At 33.0% G+C, this 22,016-nt stretch overlaps 1 protein-coding gene and 1 long non-coding RNA gene across 2 annotated transcripts in view; one reads left to right on the forward strand and one right to left on the reverse strand.

Moving 5' to 3' along the window:
- Positions 1-396: 396 nt before the first annotated feature.
- LOC132718080 (uncharacterized) lies at positions 397-18,318 on the reverse strand. Its single transcript, XR_009624038.1, has 7 exons — positions 14,976-18,318; positions 12,328-12,433; positions 12,056-12,107; positions 11,645-11,827; positions 10,737-10,970; positions 9,807-9,989; positions 397-939 (listed from the first exon to the last, which is right to left on the reverse strand). It is a non-coding gene; the product is annotated as an uncharacterized LOC132718080 (long non-coding RNA).
- Positions 18,319-21,016: 2,698 nt separating this feature from the next.
- Positions 21,017-22,016, forward strand: part of LOC132718087 (uncharacterized) — a 2,078-nt gene continuing 1,078 nt past the window's right edge. Inside the window, exons 1-2 of the mRNA XM_060701718.1 lie at positions 21,017-21,258; positions 21,860-21,952. Coding sequence (XP_060557701.1) covers positions 21,033-21,258; positions 21,860-21,952 — 319 coding nt within the window. The 5' untranslated portion in view covers positions 21,017-21,032. The remainder of the gene's footprint in view (positions 21,259-21,859; positions 21,953-22,016) is intronic.

The raw sequence follows: 22,016 nt of genomic DNA on the forward strand, positions 1-22,016 counted from the left end.
GTTCAAAAGCAAGTCTACAAATCTGGAAATAGAAATACATAGCAATACTAAGTTCTCTTAAGCCAACATATTCCTTTAAAATATAAACATGGGAATGTTTATTTGTAAGAAAAACACATATTATTATACTTGTAAACATTAACTTAACAATATATTAAATATAAAATACAAAGCAAATGCAATGCACTTGTATATTAGGAAAAAAGCAAACACTTGAACACATTTGCAATGAAAGAACACTCTTCATTTTATACCGATGTTTGCACAATAATAAGTTAGTGTTACCAAAGTAAGATTTTTAATCTTTTTTTTTTTTTTTTTTTTTTTTTTAGGGGGGGGGGGTTACGTCACATCGACACAGTATAGGTCATATCGCGACGTTTCCAGCTTTACTGGTGGAGGAAGACCTCAGGTGCCCTTCCGTGCATTATTTCAGGCACGAACGGGCACCTAAGTAGAACACCGACGTTCCGTAAGCTAGCTGGATAGCTTCCTCACATGAAAGAATCCAAAGTCCCTGTTCCATTCGAACCCACAGCGGTGAGGGGCAAGTGGTTTGAAGTCAACGACCTTAACAACTCGGCCACGGACGCCCCTAAGAATTTTAATCAATAAATGGTCATAGTAACATATAAGACGAAATGGTGTGCTGATCCTGTCTTCCTTTTATATAGTTTCTTTTTATAATCTAAACAAATAATTTCACATAAAATTGAATAGATTGTTGTGTATGTAGTGCTAATATGTTAAAAATAAAAAGGTAAAAAATTATAAAAATGACTTACGTTAGATGACATGGTACAGACAAGGTAATCGCACATTGATAATAGAAATATGTCACTGATGATATCTTTCAGAGATGAAAATTGCAACCGCAATGTACGACTATTTGCAGCTAGAGTTGCATTCATATCATGTATAAATGTGTAGTTAGGAAATCTGAAATAAGTGTTAATAAATAAAACACTTTTTTACTTTCTATCTTTTTTTTTAATGAAACAATCGTTATTGTTATTGTTATGCGTTTGCCCTTTTTCGCTTTTTTGTATTAATCAATTTGTGCTTGGTTTTATTTCCTTTTTGGCCTTTGCTTGTTGTTTTGTAACATAACCTCCGTTTATATTCGAGCTATAAACCAATATTTATTCCGAACACAAAACGGTGATGTTACATAATGTACACAAACTATGATATATCGTATTGTTATTGTTTTCTTTTTCTTATTTCTATGGACCTTTCCGGTGTTTCGTAGCGGAACATTTAGCCACACCTTTTCCATTAATTGCTAGGTCAACTGCTCACAAACAGTATCACAAACATAAGCACGTGTTTTTTTGTGCAAACCAGGTCAACCAGTGACTATGTATTATCTCAATGTAGCGATTGGATAACAAGTTAGCCAATTTACATTAAACTGTAAACACCGGAAAGGTCCATTAATTTTTCTTCATGTGAAAGATTGAACCAGCCGGAGAGGCGGTGTCCTTTTTTTAAATGTATGACTAATTTTTCCTAAACAAATATGGCAAATACTTATATACCTGTTATGAGCTCTGCCTGATATGTCCGACGATTCTCACGGACCGTGCATTAAGCCATAGTCTTGTAAAAAATAATGTGGCAAGAGGACACTGACAATATATTATTGGATTAAAATGTATGTGGGAAGTCAAATAACAAATTTAATAATGCATGATGAAAGGGTTTATGGATTTGATTAAATCATTTATTTTTGACGTGTAGCTTATGAAATTACTTGTGCTGACATAAATGTTTATGCAGGAAAGAAGAACCTTTACGAACGGTATATGATTTAAGACACTTATGTTTAATAAGGTGTGATCCACATGTATCTGATCGAATTGCTCAATCTGACACCAATAAAGTTTAAATGTGTAGAAAAACAACATAAGTGTGACCAGGAAAAAGAGAAACTAATTAACGAAAAGGCACAATAATTTACACCAAAAAGTGCTCGTGGGAAATGTTAAATGCAGAAAGGGAAGCCCATACCCTACAAAAAAACAAGCAAATTGAAGAAGAAAATGAAAAGCTAAGAATACAAATACATTATCAATGTTGAAAGTGAAACAATGAAAGTGAAAAAGAGCAAACTTTCTGCAAAATGTTGGCAGGTCAAAAGAAGTTGCTCGAAAATGTTGTTATAAGTCAAAGCATTTAATAAAATATAGACCGACCTTTAACGAAAACAAGGCAAGTTGTATCAAATGAACAAACAAAAAAGCCATTTAACATTTAACATTCAAATGTGACAAAAGGAAATGCTATCACATAAACTTTCTAGATGAGGAAAAATAGTGGCAGTATGTACTTAAATTAAAACAGAGAGAAACAGGATCCCTAAATAAAGTCCAAAACGACAAAATTGAAAGTGTTGCAGGCTCGGGTTGATTGAGCCTGTTCACGGACGGTACTGAAAAGTGCAAGTTACCATATGTAAGTATAATCTACAGAGAGTTCACCAACAACATTGAATGAAAATAAGCAGCAAATGAAAGCAAATGTTAATCCAACTTAGAAAATGATTTCCAAAAGAACAAAGGAATTTGGACTACAAACAGAAGAAACAAGTTTTACTTGTGGGAACATCAAGTATATAAAAAGTGTTAAAGTACACAGTTGCACAAGCCAACGACTTTATCCAAAACATGATAACAAAATCAAGTACGATCTTTTAATACACCAAACTCTGTGTAACAAGCTTTACAAACAGGAAGATGTTTTCATAGATGAACTAGACCAAGTGGTGAAAACATTTCCTAATACAAATGTATTACTCTCCTACGATCTACATAGAGGTGAACGTAAATAAACTTAACAAACGTATTACCTCGCATGTTGCTGGAAAGACAGGGCAACTATCAACACCAACAGTAACCAGTTTCCTCTTCAAGGAGTTCTACATTAGCCAGTAAACATTTAAATGTACCTTATATTACTCAAATATTAATCAATGCTGTGAATTCATGTGGCACACATTATATTCACAGCAATGATAAAATTAATGATAACTCTATGGTTAAGATGTATTTTTGTTACTACCATTTGTTGAGATAAAGTGTAAATCTATTACGATCATGTTTTCTTATCTAAACGTAGTGAGTTGAATTATTCATTATCTTAAAAATATGAATCATAAGAAACTAAATGATCCAATAGTTCATAATGAAATTTCAAAGCATGATATGTTTTCGTCTACAAGAGACTAAACTGATTAAAGATGAAGTTGCATCTGTTACGAAAGCGTTGTAAATGTTGTTAAAAGAATACAACGTATCTGATGGTATGCTTATACTTTTAAAACCACCTACAGCTCAAGGTTGCTTTTCTGAACATAGCTACATTTAGTTAATACTTTCCAAGGATTGTTTTTACTTGTGATAGAGATATTTACCTCTATTTTATATGCTGCACCTAATAGTTTATCTTTTGTTAAGAAGCATACTTTAGACTTTGTGAAACAGTTTAGATATTATGTAAAAACTTATAAACACAAGGGTGATGTCAGAATATGGTTTGGAGATGAGTTTGTTGACACTACTTGTAACTCAAAATATTTACTAATGCCAGATGAAGACGGAATTACCTATGTTCTTATAAATAAACGCAACATTCAAGATTATGTGTATTGATCTAGGGTCTAAAACCTGTTAGGTTGTTGTATTTCATCAAATCTACACATTTTAAATGACAAACTTGTGGAGAATATGTTGGTAGATATACATCATATCAATACAACGTGATAGTATGGTATTGTATCTGAACAAGCTATATTCTAATGCTGCTGAACATATCGTCATGCAAATATACAGAATAGTATGCAAACGAATATATTTTTTTCACATCAGTAGATCAAATAAAAGACTGTTCAGTCCTTGTTGTTATTTATAGAAGTCAGAAACCGTACCAGTTTTTTAAGAAGCATGTGCTTCTTATGATGTAAAAAAATGCAGATTTTATATGCATTGATATATAATCAAATATAAGTACAAATATTGATTTTATTGTTCAGAGTTAAAAGTTTATTTTAGATGTTGCATGTAGTAAGTCTTTAAGAGCGAAAAAAGGTTTTACAAAACTTAAGCTAATCACACAAACCACAAGAACTGTAAGAGAAAATAATTGATTCGTAGGAGTAATAAGTATGCAAATAATTCAATGACATAAGAAGAAATATATTATACACAGTGTATATTTTTTCAGCCAAAGGCACGCACTAGTGATCATATGTATGTTCTGATATGTTGTTGCAAAATTTAAAGCTTGTTAGTTAAAGCTTTACACCTTTTCTGTAGATTTGATTTTATTTTACACTCTACGCTTATTGTCAAAATGAATAATATTGTAATAAGTGGACCTTTTTAACTGTCTTGAGATATATGTACAAGGCAATTTATATTTATGTCAAAGTAAAATCTGAAAAAAAGAGATGTATTCAACATCAAGTCATTATTATAATTCAAATAACTAATCCATAAAACTAGAACAAATAACAATGGAAATGATATACGCAGTTATTAGTATATTGATACAATTAAACAATCTGTTGATGTAAGACAGGGATACAACTTAAGCCGTATTTTATTATAGATATTTGTTAACGATTAACAGGAACAATTTACAAAAAAAATCATGATCCGGTTAAGTTAATCATAGCGTATTAATAGTTATTGTTAATAATATGTAGACGAATTGATACTGATGTTTAAAATTGACAGTGGTTTACAATTATATAATATAAAGTGCGCCATATGCAGGCTGCAATTTTTATGCTCTTCAAATTTTGATTTATTACGCTTGAACAAGCTGCTTTTGGGTCTGGATTTTTGGCAGGGACATCTATAAACTTGTAACCAACATGTTACAGAAATTGATTTTATGATTTATATTTGGATTTATGAGTTATTTTGAATTGAAAAAGTTTGAAAATAACAAATATTGGAAAAATTGAATATACAGTATAATTATATCAATTGTGTTGGTGAACACCAAATCACCTGAAGTCATGGCTAATCCATGTACAATGACAGTGAGACAGTACAATAGAGAGCAATTATTGGATTGTAGATCTGTGCCTAGAAGCTATGTTATACCAAATGAAGAAACGTTATCTTTGTTGAAAAATTATGGTATTTTGAAATATAGAGGTAAACGAGCTGGCCAGCCAAGGATTAAACATAATGGTGGTGTTCATTTGGCAAACTTAGTTCAAATTAAACTTGATCATACATACATACAAAATGTCCATAGACAGAGAAAAATGAAACTTGCCACAGTTAATACAAGATCTATACGGAATAAATCGGCAGATCTTCTCCAGCATATCCTTGAAGAGAATATTGACTTTTGTTTAATTACGGAAACTTGGCTACAGACTGATGGTGATGATGTTGTTAGGGGTGAACTGGCTCAGGAAGGGTTCTGCTTTGATGATGTACCCAGGCCTGATCGTAGTGGTGGAGGAATAGGCCTTCTATACAGAGATAACCTGAAAGTGTCAAGCCTACCCAGCAAATCGTATCAATCATTTGAATGTGCTGAATGGCAAATATGTATCCAAACATTCATACTTAGAATCGTTGGCATTTATAGACCGCCATATTCTGCAAAACACCCGGTCACTCAAGCTACATTCATGACTGAATTCACTGAATATTTAGAACAAGTATCATCTCAATCTAGGTCCATGGTAATTCTTGGGGACTTCAATATTCATATGGACATGCAATCAGACTGCTACACCAAGCAATTCCAACAATGTTTGAAATCATATGGACTTGTTCAGCATGTGAATACTCCAACTCATTCTAGTGGGCATATTATTGACCTGATCATCACAAAAAAGGAAGACAAACTTGCTAGTGTAAACAATCTTCAGTCTAACTATTACATCTCTGATCACTGTTTTGTTAGTTGTAATATTCAACAATTCTGCCCCCCTTTGGTTACAAAAAACATCATATCACGTAACTGGAAATGTGTGTCGAAGAACTTGTTAGAAGCCGATCTTGAAGAGTTAAACAGTTTAGCAGAAAAATCATCTACCGTGAATGAACTTGTGTCTGATTTCACAAAGACTGCATCTGATATAATTTGTAAACATGCTCCATTGAAAGAAAGATCAATTACTGTTAGACCCAAACTTCCATGGTACTCTGGATATCTTAAGCAATTAAAACAGTACAAAAGATCAATAGAGAAAATATACTTAAAGGACAGGTCAGATCTCACAAAAATAGTGTACAATAATGTAAGAAACTCCTATACTGCGGCAATAGCATCAGCAAAGGATGGGTTCTATCAGAGTAGAATCGGAGAGGCTGAAGGGAATGTGAAGAAGTTATATAGCGTGACTTCAGACTTGCTTGGGCGTTCGAAGGATAACCCACTTCCACCTCATACCAGTGAGACGGCACTCGCAAACGATTTCTTGCGTTACTTTAGTGACAAAATCCTTAAACTTCGTGATGATCTGGATAACATAAACACAGAAACATCATCTTCAGTGATTGATAGTATTATGGCATCTGATGTACCATCAAGTGAAAATATCATGAACAAATTTATACCACTAAATGAAAAAGACATAATCAAACTTGTGAGTGAATCAAAAACAACAACATGTGAGTTGGACGTTATGCCAACACCAAAGCTGAAAGAAAATCTTCATTTGATTGCACCTGTTGTGACAGAAATCGTGAATCGGTCATTGTCTTCTGGTGTTTTTCCAGAGACGTGGAAGAGCGCTGTTATTAAGCCCCTTTTGAAAAAGAAAGGCCTTCCCTTAGAATTGAAAAACTATCGGCCTGTATCAAACCTGTCATTCTTGTCGAAAATTCTTGAAAAAGCTGCAATGAACCAAATTTCAAGCCACATTGAGTCCAACAATTTGTTACCATCTTACCAAAGTGCATACCGTAAATTTCACAGTGTTGAGTCTGCTATGATGAAAATGTACAGTGATCTGCTAGAAACAGCTGATAGCCGCCATGTGACAATAGTTGTAATGATTGATTTAAGCGCCGCCTTCGATACTATCGATATACCAATATTACTTGAAATCCTACAGAAAGACTTTGCCATACAGGGTATTCCATTAAAGTGGATCGAATCTTATTTAACCAACAGAGATATGAAAGTAGTCATTGAACAGTCTTCATCGGATACTGAGCCACTGAGGTTCGGGGTTCCCCAGGGTTCTTGTGCTGGACCGGTGATATTTACTCTCTATATAGCTGCCCTTAACAAAATAGTCCAGAAATATCCGGCGGATTTGTATGGATATGCAGACGATCATAAAGTGGCATTTAAAATTAGAGCTGGTGACCATCACAGCGAAGAAATCGTTCGCCAAAAATTAACTGACTGTCTTAATGATATTGTGTCATGGATGACTAGATTTAAGTTAAAAATGAACAATAGCAAAACAGAAATCATCATTTATGGTACAAGACATCAGCTGAAGAAATTGAACATTTCAAGTGTCAATGTTGGTGGGGTCGAAGTCAACTGTGTTGACAATGTGAGAGACCTTGGAGTACAGATGACCAGCACTTTAAGTTTTGACATCCATATTCAAAAGAAGTGTCAGATTGCACACATGCAGTTAAGAAATTTGAAAGCAATCAGAAAACATCTCACTCAGAAATCTGCAGAAATCCTTGTTCACGGTTTGATTCATTCACATTTAGACTTTTGCAATGGATTATTCGCTGATATTCCAGCCTATCAACTTGATAAATTACAACGTGTGCAAAATTATGCTGCTAGAATTGTCACTGGAGCTGCTTACTATCAATCCAGTGCTGAAATTCTTAAATCACTCCACTGGCTTCCAATTCGAGCAAGAATCATGTACAAAGTTATTGTGACTGTGTTTCGTGTTGCAAATGGCACCGCTCCATTGTATCTTCGTAAATTGTTCACTAAATGCCAGAGTCAGTACAGGAAAAGACTGAGATCCTCATCATCTAGCCACATTCGGTTTGATATACCATCAACAAATTCAAAACTTGCTGATAGATCCTTGGCCATTGTGGGACCTAAATGGTGGAATTCATTGCCAGACTATCTGAAGGACATTACCAATGAAAATCAGTTTAAGGCCAAACTTAAAACATACTTGTTTGGACTGTTTTTCAACTAGAGTTGTAGATTGGCTGTGCCATCGATACTGGGTTTGGGAGTGTCTTGATCAAGCATATGTGTATATAGTCTTAACAATGTACAGCGCAATCGAATATTTAATACATTTTTGCGCTATATAAATGTCTTGTATTTGTATTTGTATTTATACTTGGGTTATTTGTCTGACTATTGTACCAAAGTTGTTGAACTGTTAATCTTAAAAATACATAAGTGTAAGTATTTGGGAAAGACAAACTTATCTCATATCATAGTCTGGGGACCTTTCTGTTGAAAATGTGCCAGAGATAATCGTATACATATACATGCACAGTGTGTTAACTGGAGTGCAGGTATATGTATTGGTTCAGAGCATGCCAATTGATTGGCTCATTTTTGCTGGGGTTTACTTATTGTGACGGCAAAGAAAGGAAAAGCAGCATAAATGTCATAATTTAGATGCTCTTTCATTGGTTACTTTTTTCTGGGGTTTTATATTGTGACAACAGGGAACGTGTTTTTATGTTTGACTATGATACAAAAGAGAAAAGATCATCCAAACACTCGGCAATCTGATTTATAAATGGGGGTGTGTGGGGGGGGGGGGGCTAAGCCCCCTCGTACAAATCAGATAGCCTTGTGTTTCGATGCTCTTTCTATTACTTATAGAACTGATTCCTTACAACAGGTGACATCTTACAAATATTCAGGTATTTTGTTCAGTTGAAATCGCTCATGTATTGTTTCTTAAGAAGTCTTTATTATAGAAGTAAATCCTTTCAACAAGTGACATCTTACACATATTAAAGAAGTCTGTTCAGTTAAAAGCGCTCATTTATTGTTTGTGAAGAAGATCGATCTTTATACACGTGCAATTTGAGCTTATTATCAAGGTATTTGTTGATGTGAAAAGTAGTATAAAACACATTTTTATCATATTGTTAAACTTTACTAAATTTCGGATCAGTGCTCATAGACTATAAACAGATATCGAAATATATCTGTCAATAATAGAATTTGCAATATTACAAAATATTGAAATAGAAAAACCTTTTATGTTGAGATGTTATCTTCATTATTTTTAAATAATTCTATTAATTTCGGATATATCTTAAAAGTACCAAACTTTAAATCTCTACAAATGTCAGAACAGTTTATGATGTTTAGTGAGAATAATGAAACGATAAAATATGAAGCAAACTTTGTCCATATTTCTTATTCCGAATATCTAAAAAAATGAGCATCTGGTTGAACTTACATAGTGGGTAATTTGGTTGTATGTATTTACATAATATTATTTTCATATTAAATTTTGTCTTTTAATATGCCTTAGTTTGTTATTGTTACAAAGTCTTTTGTTAATTGTGTTTGCTAATAATAATTAAGCTTTAGTTATGTTATGTTTTCATAAGTTTTCTACATCTTGTACACTATTAATATTATGTTAAGGCCCGTGGTTTCAAATAAATTTATTCTATACTATTATATTCTATTCTATCGGTGTCACATTTTAATCGCATTAAACATCTACTTCTAGATTAATATTCTTTTTTTTTTTAGATCGGTGTTCTCTTTTTCCCCTTTTTTTACTTAGATTCGGTAAGCAAAATCAAGGCATATTAACAAATAATTCTAAAAATGAATTAAATTAGCATATTTACAATAATTTTGCCTCTGTAACAACACTCGGCTCATCAGTAACAAGGAATATTTTGCGAGTTTTAAGAGCTTCCCCAGTATTTTCCTCATAGTTATTAAACCAAGTTTCTGCAGCCATCATATAGTCTGTAACATTATATAACCTGGCTTCAAGTATTAATTTGTCTGTCCTCCGAATGTGTAACCTGTAAATTAACAAAAGATATCACTTTATTATTTATTTTAATCAATTAATCACAACTATAGAATTATAATACTAATATAGAATCACATGTATTACTTTAGTATAAAATGCAAACAAAAGTGTGTGTTATTTTTTGTTTGTTTGTTTGTTTTTTTTTTTTTTTTGTTGTTTTTTTTTCAAAACCTTTTCGAGTACTAACATATTATTTTATTAAAATAATACGTTTTTCTCCTATCCTAGAAGAATATTAAAGTTATATAAATACATAGCTTAAATTCGTGATCAGTTGGTAGAAGCAACGATTATGTTGTAGAAAATATTATGGTTGTAGCAGTTTTTGTCGAAGAAGAGGTAGATGCAATTTTAGAACTTGCATAAAGTAGCGATGGTGTAATTAGCAGTAATAGGAACACAAAAAAGAGCAATAGCAAACTTTAGTTAAAGGTGTAACAATAGTAATCTCAGTCACATAAGTTGAAGTATAAGACGCAGTTGCGGTAATAGTATAATATAAGACTCGTATAAAAAATTGTGGCAAAGCAGCCGCAGTCGCATTTAAAATTTCAGTAATAGGAATAGCAAGTGCAGTCACAATAGTAGTAAAAAATGTAGCAGTTAAAATGATAAATTTCAGAACAGCAATATCGACTGCAGTTGCATAATTAGAAGTAGTAAAACAGTCGCAAAGAAGCAGCCACTGTAGTTAAAGGATTATTTATAGTCGAGTGTTAGTGGTGCATTGATATACCCAACAATCACGTTCTTGAATCCATATGACACTTTTTTTTAGTGATGAGGTTCTGGAGACGTATTGTAGGTCTTAAGATGAAAGCAGCCATTTGACCGGCCCACCAAAGCTGTGGGTTTCTGTGAAAACGTATGACACTTTTTCTGTTGCTTTCAGGAATTGACCTGTGAAGCTCGACATACATTGGTCCGAAATCAATGCGTATTACTGGAATATCTTCAGTGTTGAAAAGAGCTATATGTAAAAGAACAATATTATTACAATTATAAAGTTATTACTTATAATTAAATTGAAGACATGTTTACTCAATTATATCATCTGCTTATGTATGTCTGTCTGTCTGTCTGTCTGTTTGACTGCCTGTCTGTCTGTCTGTCTGTCTGTCTGTCTGTATGTATGTATGTATGTACAGGTGACTGTCAAATTCACACGAACAATTGGCACGCTGCAGCCAGGACTCGAATCACTTGTCTCTGGATTGCCACAATATATTAAATGGGTATTAATAAGAGAAAAAAACTCTGATTGTGACTGTGTCAGTAAACCGTTGTAAAAGTTAAAATAAAGTAAAAAATAATTTAAACATATAAGGTCAATAAGCACGAAAAACAAAACAAGAAGAAAAAACGCCACAACGACCGCTGTCGTATAGTGGTTAGCATACTTGACCGGCAAACCAGAAACCCATGGTTCGAGTCCGGCTCTGTCGTGTCGATTTTTCGTGTGTTTTTTATATGTATAATTTTCCGGTCAAGACATTCCTTATTTCATGTATATATATTATAATACTAAATCAAATTTTCAAATTATAAAAGAAATATTGAAAATTATGTGATAGCTCTGGTCTTTAGTGTCAGTGTCTATTAAGATATGAGAACAAGAACAAATTCATAAATAAAATGCATTACTTGTGACTCGTTGAACTGTTTGGTTCGTCAATTGTGAGCAATTCTCGCTGAGTGGAAGAAAAAGATTTCCCCATCCTGTTCGTTCGTACCTAGATTGTCCTTCACGAAAAATAACTGTCCTCTGAGTCAAAAATCCAACTGTTAAACAGACTGTCAAGAGGTGCACTTGACTCCCGAATCCAGCTTTGATACATAGTGTTTTGTTCGAGAAGAGGAGAAGAAATAAATGAAATTGAATTTTTTTTATAAAATAAATAAAAAATGATATGTTTTTTTTTCAACAAATAACTGATTAAGTGTAGCAAAATACAATTATATTTTTAGCGATGTATAACTGACAATACTGAAACTAAAATGTATTTAATTAAAACAATGTTTACTTTTATTATCTATTTGATTTGTATGTCTTACCTGGACGGAGCTCGCACAAAACCTTTTTTGCTGACTCGCATACATATGGGTTCTGTAAAGCATGCAAACATAATTATGAAATAGAAACAAATTTACGAAGGACACATATCAATTCAACAATAACTAAACATTACTGAAAACAAAATATTATGTTTTAGTTTCTTTCTCAAAAAGGAGCTTTAATGTATTAATTTTACTTTTATGTCCAGTATTATGGAAAATGTTTAGAAAAACAGAAGTGAAAATAAGTAATATTGTTTCTCAAAACATACCTGTAACTCATACAGCTTATCTTGTACATACGCGGCAATTATCTTGACGTCGTCTTCTGTCGTATGAGTTTCATGACTATGTCCTTCATTTTCACCTGGATTATCACTGTAAGATCAGAATATGCTATTACACTTGATATACACAACACTGTACTGTTATCGCAATCAATGAAGAAAAAAACGTTTTATTTTAATCTCTTGAAATAACAAGCGTGCTGTTCATAATGTTTAAATGAGGAAAGTACCTCTGAATGTGAATGCATTTGTCCTGAAAGAAGAACAAAAAAGTATTTGGACCTCCACACCTAACTTAACTTATATAAATAAGTTGCAAAAACTTAATATGGTTCATGACGAAGATCCTTTGGCAAGTGTTGAAGAAACTATATTTATAACTGCTAATTGTGCTAGTTGATCTAGAATGCGTGTCAAAAAATAAGCGAGAAGTCAAACCACCGAAACCAATTCTTCTTTTGGTTGTTTCGGTAAAAGTGATTTTTTGAATTTATCCCAAGATAAAGGCAGTATATAATTTATTTCCATGGGAATACCTCCATGTCAGTGTCAGTTTTAGAGCTTCAAGAATAGGGCGATTTATTATATTTGGACCTACGTTCGCCTGTGCTTGAATCTATGCAACGGCTGAATACACTGTTCAATATGTTCTGTCCATGGCGATAAAATCAAACATATGTATTGAAATTGATTATTTCAAAATATTACCGACCGCATTCCAAATGCTTAGTTCACATACTATCTAAGAATGTTACCGTAATAGTAGTGCAGTTTATTGCTCCTTCTTAGAGGTTCTGCATATTCGCCTTTTATTAGGATCTCGGATGAGTTGAATATATACATGTACTTACATTGAATAAGTTTTGCGGATGTTTCAAAGCGAGGTTCATAATATTGTTTTGTTGTTAATTTTATGTTTAAACGATGAGAAGAATATTAGAAAGAGTTTCGTGTAAATTTGGTTTCATTGTAACACGGAAAAAGGCATTTACCCAAACTTTTTCGCGCAACGTCAAAATACTATACTGACCGAGACACCGTATATTTTTGTCATACAAAAAGGCTGTCAAACCTGTATACAACAAGAAAACAGAAGATAATTTGTCCAAACAAAGTAAAATCATCAAATGTTTCATTCCAATGATTGTGTCCTTTAATTAGAAGCTTAATTACTCTTTACTGCATGCAAACTGTTTTATTAAGTCAAGATACTGAACAAAGTTGGGGTATGTTGTGAAAAATTTGCTTTGATTGCAAAATATAACGACTTTATAGTCCGTTTGGTTCATATGACTGATCGAAATGCAATATATGCTATGTTCATTATTGTCGTTTTAACACGTTTACACTACGTAGATAACCATTATTTTGTATATTTGATATGATTTTCATCTTTTCATGTTTTCACGTGAGTACTTTAGGTACCATACAACTTGGTCAATAGTAAAATGTGGACACCGCATTATTCGTCCTCAAATCACCGTATTTTTATTCTTTTTTTTTGTATTACTGACGAGAGATATTTACATTGGTGTCTATGCATTTAAAATTCGAAAAAGAATCAAAACAAAATTCAACTTAGAGACCACTGCACTTATCTAACTTGTATTTTGGACATTCGACCCTCAAGTCTTCTATACAGTAACATTAATAAAAAAGAAAGTGAAAAGTCTTCCATTATATAAAACATGTGTGTAAGTAGATCCGTAACTCTAGAGTTATTTGTAAGGTATGGTGCAAAAGAAAACAATGCAAGATATTATCTTTCTAACAGAATAAAAGAACCGTTTTAGAATTCAGTGTTCAGCGGTGCTCAAACATTCATATCAGTAGGAATTTTTCCACCATGTATTTTCAAGAAATTACAATAGAAACACACCCTTGTGTGTGGAACTTGTGCTTTAACCATTATAAATAAATGTATACGGGCTCGTCAGGTCATACGAAAAAAAAAACATCGTCGATATAGTCCGGGTTTGTGTTACAAGTATGGGAAATGTTGCTATGTAAACACTTTTTGTTCCAAATATGTGATGTTTTGCCAATTGTTTTGTATTAGATTAAAGATAAATGGTTTTATAAAATCGATGGCATAATTGGAAAGTTGGAATAAGTTTGCAATGTCTAGCAGTAAGATATTTTATAAGCTATTTCCTACAATTCGATAAGCCCGCAAAAAGTATTTTGTGCAGAAAGATACTGTGTCTCGGGCAGAAATATGACATTTTGATGTTGCCTTGAAAAGCTGTGGTAAACGCCTTATCAACGTGTATACAATTAGGAAAAATAGAATCACGAATCATTAAATCAAATTGTATTTACAGAAAAAAAGTCAACACAAACAACAATTCTATGTAGAAGTCGCTGATACTATAACTCTGCTATTACCTATCGTATGGTAGTAGTTTTCCAGTAAAAGAATATTGTGTAGTATATATAAGGCTAAAAAGATCGATCAGTTTAAGCGTGTTTTATCAATATTTTAAAATAAATTAATCTGAAAAACTTCTCTTTCACGTACGTATAGCTTATTTTACAGAACGTAGTGCAAAACTTTAGAAAAAAAAGGAATAAATACTATATATTAGTATTCAATGTGTTCATTGTGGTTTAATTGAAATCACTTAACTTACGATGCGTTCCTATCCGTATTCATTATCCGCAGAGGATGAATTATTCGCAAAATGTAATACAGTTGGTATGCAACGGTTGATAGCACCATTATCAGGACCAATGTTGGTATTATTTTCTTTAACCTATAATTATACAAGATAAAGTTCATACAAATGTCATGGCTGTTTCATCAGAAATTAAATAACTAGTTTTGTCCTGAATTATCAATTTTATAAACACTCACCAACGGCTATAATATGTTTCCTTGATAAAAAAAAATGTAAATCATTCTCTCAAATATTTTTCATACAACGTACAACACGAGTGAACATACAACAGTTCACAAAATTGCACGAGATACGGAAAAAGTTGAATTATCTCTGGCGTTTCCATGCATTTCCACTGATAAGCGTACTTTACGGAACAATCCGATGCAAAAACAGAAGCAGACGATAATAGACGCCACGGACACAAATCAATGCATGCGCGGACATTAAGTACATTTTTATCGGGATTGATTTAAGAACAGTGAACGGCCAAATGAACACGTGACATTACTATTAAATCGGCCTGTGACATTCTCCAATTATAGGACAAGATGGTTTCTGACATTTTATTAACCTATTAAACAAATGTCTCAAAGTTTCTGTACCAATATCACCAAAACAGAACAAAAAATATTTTGAATTACAAAATCAGAATGTATTTGAAAATAAAATGTTTCTATCACATGTGAATTGATAAAACAGTAGTTTCTACTGTAAATATGTGTCTTCCAAACATAACCTGAAATAAAAATAAGAAGCTGAAAACAAATTTAAAGGCACTGGCTCTGCTGGCAACAAAAGGCGTGTAATTGTTTCAACTTGAAACTACCCAAACTATTAATGTTTAAGGTAAAAGCTTAATTTAATTATTACAAATTGTAGGCTCAATAGTGCTGAAAATAACGGTACAAACTGAAATTTAAGTTATAACCCCCAACACAGCTGAAATTTAAAGACATTCGAAATTAATACATAAATACCTCTGGTACAACTGAAATCGCAGTAGAGTTCCTGCAGGAATAAAATGTTAAACATTTCATGTAAAATGACTTCAAAATAGGGCTAAAATGAATAACACTTTAGAAATAAAATATAATTAACACTTATAAAAGTTTGCACATTTATTCACCATCTTGAGAAGTGTTGTAAACAAGAGCTGTGGTTGATGTAGGCCTTTCTCCAAATATAATCGGTGCTCTCCGGACATTTTGCGATCTCTGACTGTCAACAGAGGACTGATTTTGAGCCTGATGACTGGTATTGGTACATGGAGGCTCAGACCTAAGACCTTAAGAACATTTATCATTATTAACACCTAACATAAGATTCAGAATTATAATGACAATTATACCTAGAGAAAGGTAAATTTTCTGAACTAGGTGTAACCATCTGAAAAGAAGACCTATTAGTATTATAAACACTTGGGAAACCATCACAAATAACATGTTTGATGACCCAGCCAAGCCCAACGTTACACGCGGTTTTGATACCGGTCTCCTCCGAGGTGGGATAATATACTTCTCTGTGGTTTCATATTCATGGCTTAAATCTGACTCTTTTGAGCTGTCCGGATCCTTTCAATCAACATACTTATCTGGTGTCGGGGATACTATCCTAGATGTTTACCTGATATTTGGCGAAACTGTCTTAGGCAAGTTTATCTTGGTATCTTAGATTCCTGTGAAAGGTCTTGGTCCATTGCCAGTTTCCCTGTCCACTGTATAGACAGGTGCTGTCTGGCCTGGGAAGTATGTTAACAAGCATAGGTCCCTTTGAGACTTGTCATCCAACTTTCCAGTAGGCGTCATATTCTTGATAATGACTCTGTCTACTGCTTTAAGAGTTGAATATCGCATCTTACTGTCTTAGATCTTATTTTGGCAACCAGACTGCTTGGTTGATTTTTTTCTTGCAACTTGACGAGCAAATTCAAAGCGCTTCCCGAGTTTGGCAGCATAGTTATTTGTGCTACAGGCTTGTATGGCGGTGAGCTTGACTCCCAAAAGCGTAAATAGCAAGTCTCAGATGCCAGCCAAAAAGAAGATAATGGGGAAAAAATCAAATTGACTCATGTCTAGTAGAATATTCAGCGTGGATTAGTGGCTTCAGTTAGTCTTTCCAATTGCCTTTCCTGGCAGGGTCTAAGGTACAAAGCATGTTGAGGAGCGCGGAATTGCGGGGCAATATAGGTAGTCATGAACATTTTTTATTATGGCCCACTCCAGACCAGAACACTCCAACTTGTGTGATCGGTAGTTATTCTCACCACTGGCACGTAGACCGTTGCTGGCAAAGCTAATCACACGTTCTAAGCCATCTTGTTCTTGACATAAACACTACCAAGACCTTCTGTTGAAACATAAATTGTTTAGAAAAAAAACAGCATAACCAAATACCGGTGAATGAAAAAGGTGAATAATAGTACCACACGCCTTTTGTTGCTCATCACCCCGAACCCAGGGAGTTTTACTGTTCTTCTTGGATTTCTTAAATGCCATTTAGTTGGATGACCTTCTTAAGGATCATTAAGTGGTGTCGCAATTTTAGCATAATTTTTGAAATACCGCCTGTACTACCCTGTAAAACCAAGAAATGTATGTAAATTATTAACATTATGTGGTACTGGCCATGTAGTCAAAGGAACACTTTTATCAGGATCTGTATGGATACCTTCTGAGGAAACAACATAACTTTAATATAAAAAAAAACACTTGAACTGACCAATTCACACATTGATTTCACACATTATATTTATGATCATACTCTTTACGACGCTCGAAACAAACATCAATTCTGTTGTGATGTTCATCGAAAATCTTCGATAAAATCAAAACATCATTTAGACATTATTTTAGGTTTAAATCACCCATACAGGTGTCAAGTACGTAAAATCTTGTTTGAAAAAATTACATTAACAAGATAATTTAACATAACTATTATCTACACGAGGCAAATATAAGTATATTTGGTGGTTCTTCTGTTCAGTTGACACATATCTATACAAAATCTCAAACGATTATCTTCGTTCCTGTCCACCACATTAACCTTACTGCAATAAGAAGATTGACTTTTCCCATTGCACCACAAACTAATATAATATTTCCCGCAAATGTTGACAAACTTGTTCATGCATAGATGGTGGTTGTTTAAATTGTTTATTATCAGTGCGTTTAACCAGGTCGGTTTTCCCAATATCTGTAAAGGATTTATAAAAGACTATTTCCCCAATTGCCTAAAATCTGTTGAGCTCTAACATACTCTAACAAACTTTCCCCGGGAACTTGTATACCTTATTTCTGTAATTTTTTAAAAGAAGATATATCCTGTTAAGAAAAATAGTCCAGGAGTAATCAAAATTTACATCTGAAATGAGTATTTGGTAGATTTGGTTATTTTGCACACATGGACTGGTACACTAGCATTATTTCTTTCACCATCAAGGGAGATAACTTGTGGACAAATATTCAAACCAGGTAATTGTTTTAATATCTGTTGATAATCCTCAGTAGACCTAAATAGTAAAAAAATGATTAGGATGAATCACAATAGGAAATTCGTTGGTTGACTTATCAGAAGTTAAGTTTGTAATGCCATTGCATCTAAAGCCATTCCGTATCCATCTTAAGAAGAAATATCATGATTTAAATAATTGTTTACATAAACGCAACATATTTGTTTCAATAATACCTGGTAAACTATGGCATAAAGAAAGGTAAACTTGTTCAGGTATATTTTCAGAAATCAAACATTTTGCTTCAAATTTTTACACAGCATAAGACTCGTTACCTTAAAAAGAAGGCAACTTTGTGTCTCAAACCTCGGTACCTGGATTTGAAATGGTTGCATAGAATGGTGTTCTTGTACTAACAGGAAAGTTGAATACTCAGAATTAGTTAGCACAACATAATCACCATTTTTCTTTAATGGTCCTAAAATCTGCTAAACTTGAGCATCTGACAAAGATACATCTTAACCTAAACCTAAACCGGTGCTGCCTTTATCAGAAACACCCTCAAAAGATGTTGGAAAAAAGAAACTTTAATAATACTTGAAAAACAATAATTACACAAATATAATATGATAATTGCTGAACATGGTAAACCTGAAATTCAAATAATAAAATTCACATTTGATATGGCCACCACCATGGAATATTTTCGCTGAAATAAATATGAGCACCGTCATGCGATTTGGGGTCCTAATGACATAATGCGCAAACGTCATAAATGACGTCAAAAGTCATACCGGAAGATCATTGCGAAACTACACATGTTAATCTAGAAGTTTTGTTTACGACAATTATCGACAGGTTACACGTATTTTCTTTGCGTAAAATGGCCGAAGAGCTAGAGGTAAGTTTCTTTATTCGTGTTTTTTAACAATCTACTGTATGTTTATGTTTTAAATCTGATTTCATTTGAATCAATAATGTTTTGAAGGTCAGTCGGTATTTGAAAACGAAAGTAGAATACATTCGTGAATCTCTTTTCACACCAGGTGCCTATTTAAACGCTGGAAAAAAGTTTATCATGGTTTATAGACTAGCATGAATGTTTCGACATTTATCTTTTTTTCTAGAGCTATTTTTATTTTCATCTAGAACTAGAATCTAATAAATTAAAAGAAAAATATTTGCCGCTTTGCGAGACTAATCCTAGATGTAGTCTACATGAATATAGATTCTACTTACACATGAATATATTTACACATAACGAATAAACACTTTAAACACTTTAAACTTTGGTATATGAATCGTACATGTACATGATCGTACAACTAATTTGTTAAATAGCTGGAATTAGTGTGTAACTGTCGAACCGCGCTGTTTTTCAGTTTAAACACCGCCATTGTATAAAGAAAATATTTCTTCATTGATAAATGTAAATGCCTCTGTAGCTTTTCGTGCGGGCGGTTGAGGTTCAAAACCTGCCTCTCTCTTATTTTTTAGGCATCTTTTTAATCACATGCTGATTAAACAAATAGCAAAGAGTTTAACAGTAAAATGTTAAATTTTTAGATTTTGCATTTAATTTTTCTATTTATTAGTCATTTATGTTTGATTTTAGATTTTGCATAAAGAGGTATGATTAATTTTATTTTCAGGAACTAGAGAGCCTTTTATCAGAGCATTTTGGCAGAACACCGTTGACTGCACCCTGTAATACCCAGGAAGATGTTAGTAGCGACAGCGGTTCTGACCAAGACATCAGGGAAAATAGTATAGTGGAGAGCCGTGTGCGAGACTTCCTCTACCAGGATAGAGGTGCAAGTACTGGTGCAAATGGTTGTTCGGAAGACATTGAAAGGGATGAAGAGCTTGAATGGTCCGATGAAGATGAATTCTATGATGATTATGTTGAACCAGATTATGACCACAAGCAGGTTGAACTTCATAAATCTAGTAAATGTTGTAGGTTAGCATGTAGCGGAAAATTCACTAAAGATCAAATATATCAGTACCTACTTAATATGAAAGAAATGGAAAAAGAAACAAAGGAAAAATAACATTATGGGTCTGATAAATGATGAAAGATCTACAGAAAAAACACAACGTGGTAAAAAACGTCAAAGAATGAGAAGAAAGTATACGTTACATGGTACTGAAGTATGTAAAAAGACATTTCTACTTTGTCATGGCATAGGGAAGAAAACACTAAGTAGCTTAAGTAAGCAAGTTTTTCAGGAAGGTATGGCTCCACGTATACATGGAAATACTGGCAGAAAACCACATAATGCTATTACCTTTGACGACGTTACAAGAGTAATACATTTTATAAGTATGTTTATCTCCTTTTTCTTGATTTTTAGTTATGTTTATGAAATATAACGTTTAAAATCTATGGATTTTGATACTATTCCAGTTTACAGGAAAGTTTGATAAACCTTTAGTTGTGAAATTGCTAACTTTTTACATTAAAGGAGAGGGACACGTACAACACATGTTTAAGAAGAAGTGCTGATGAAGATGAATCCTTTCATTTTACCTTTGATTTTTGTCAAAACGTGAGTTTGCCACATCACGCAAGACAAATGGGACCGTTGTATTTTCTTTCATTGCGAAAAGTACAGATTTTTGGTTTCCGTATAGACGGTATCCCTAAGCAACTGAATTTTTTGATTGATGAAAACGAGACAGTAGCAGAGGATGGATCCAAAACACATGGCCCTGATGCAGTTATTTCCATGGTTGATTGGGCACTACAGGAACATTGTGTTAGAGCAAGAAAGTTTTCAATCCATGCTGATAATTGTCCAGGTAAATTATACACATTTCATTCTGTTTAAAGGCACATTTATACTTCGGAAATCAATATTTTATTTTAATTCTTCAGAAAAATATAAAACGTATTTAATAATTCTAATTTATATATTTAGAGCATGTGGAATGTTGAACAACTGAAAAAATAGTGCAAAGTGTACAGTACGTAATGTGTTGTAAAAGTAAGAAAAATGTTAAAGTGTAGTATTTTGACTTCCATGCAAATACTAATTCTAATAGAGCAAAATAAGTTAAAGAAAGTTAACCTTTATAGCAAATGAGTTTTTTTTTGTAGAAAATGGAACTTGATGCCGACAAAATGTTTTTTGAGAATAAAATAGATAGCATATATGAGGCATAATATGGGCCTTTAAGTATGTAACAGTACTGAAATAACTAACTTCTTTTTGTATCATTACAACATTATAATGGATATTTTTGGTTTATAAAGATCTTATTTTATATACAAGCGTTAGTTTGCATTTGATTAAAACTACATAAAAATATAGTTAATTAATCTGCGGGATGATAAATTTGTTTTATTGTTATAAATGAAAAATACCCCGATAATACTGTTATATTCATTCTCGCTTTTCAGGGCAGAACAAAAATAAGTATGTGCTTGCTTATTTTATGTGGAGAGTAATGACTGGTCAGAATGAAGTAATAGAATACTTAATGCAAATTCCAGGTAAGTTGATAATATTCTTTACACGCTAGTGATTCTACGTGCACCGTTTTTAAAAAGCATAAAA

Source organism: Ruditapes philippinarum, unplaced genomic scaffold (genome assembly GCF_026571515.1).
Source record: "Ruditapes philippinarum isolate M1 unplaced genomic scaffold, ASM2657151v2 ctg3062_1_1_1_1, whole genome shotgun sequence".
NCBI classification, from domain to species: Eukaryota; Metazoa; Mollusca; class Bivalvia; order Venerida; family Veneridae; genus Ruditapes; species Ruditapes philippinarum.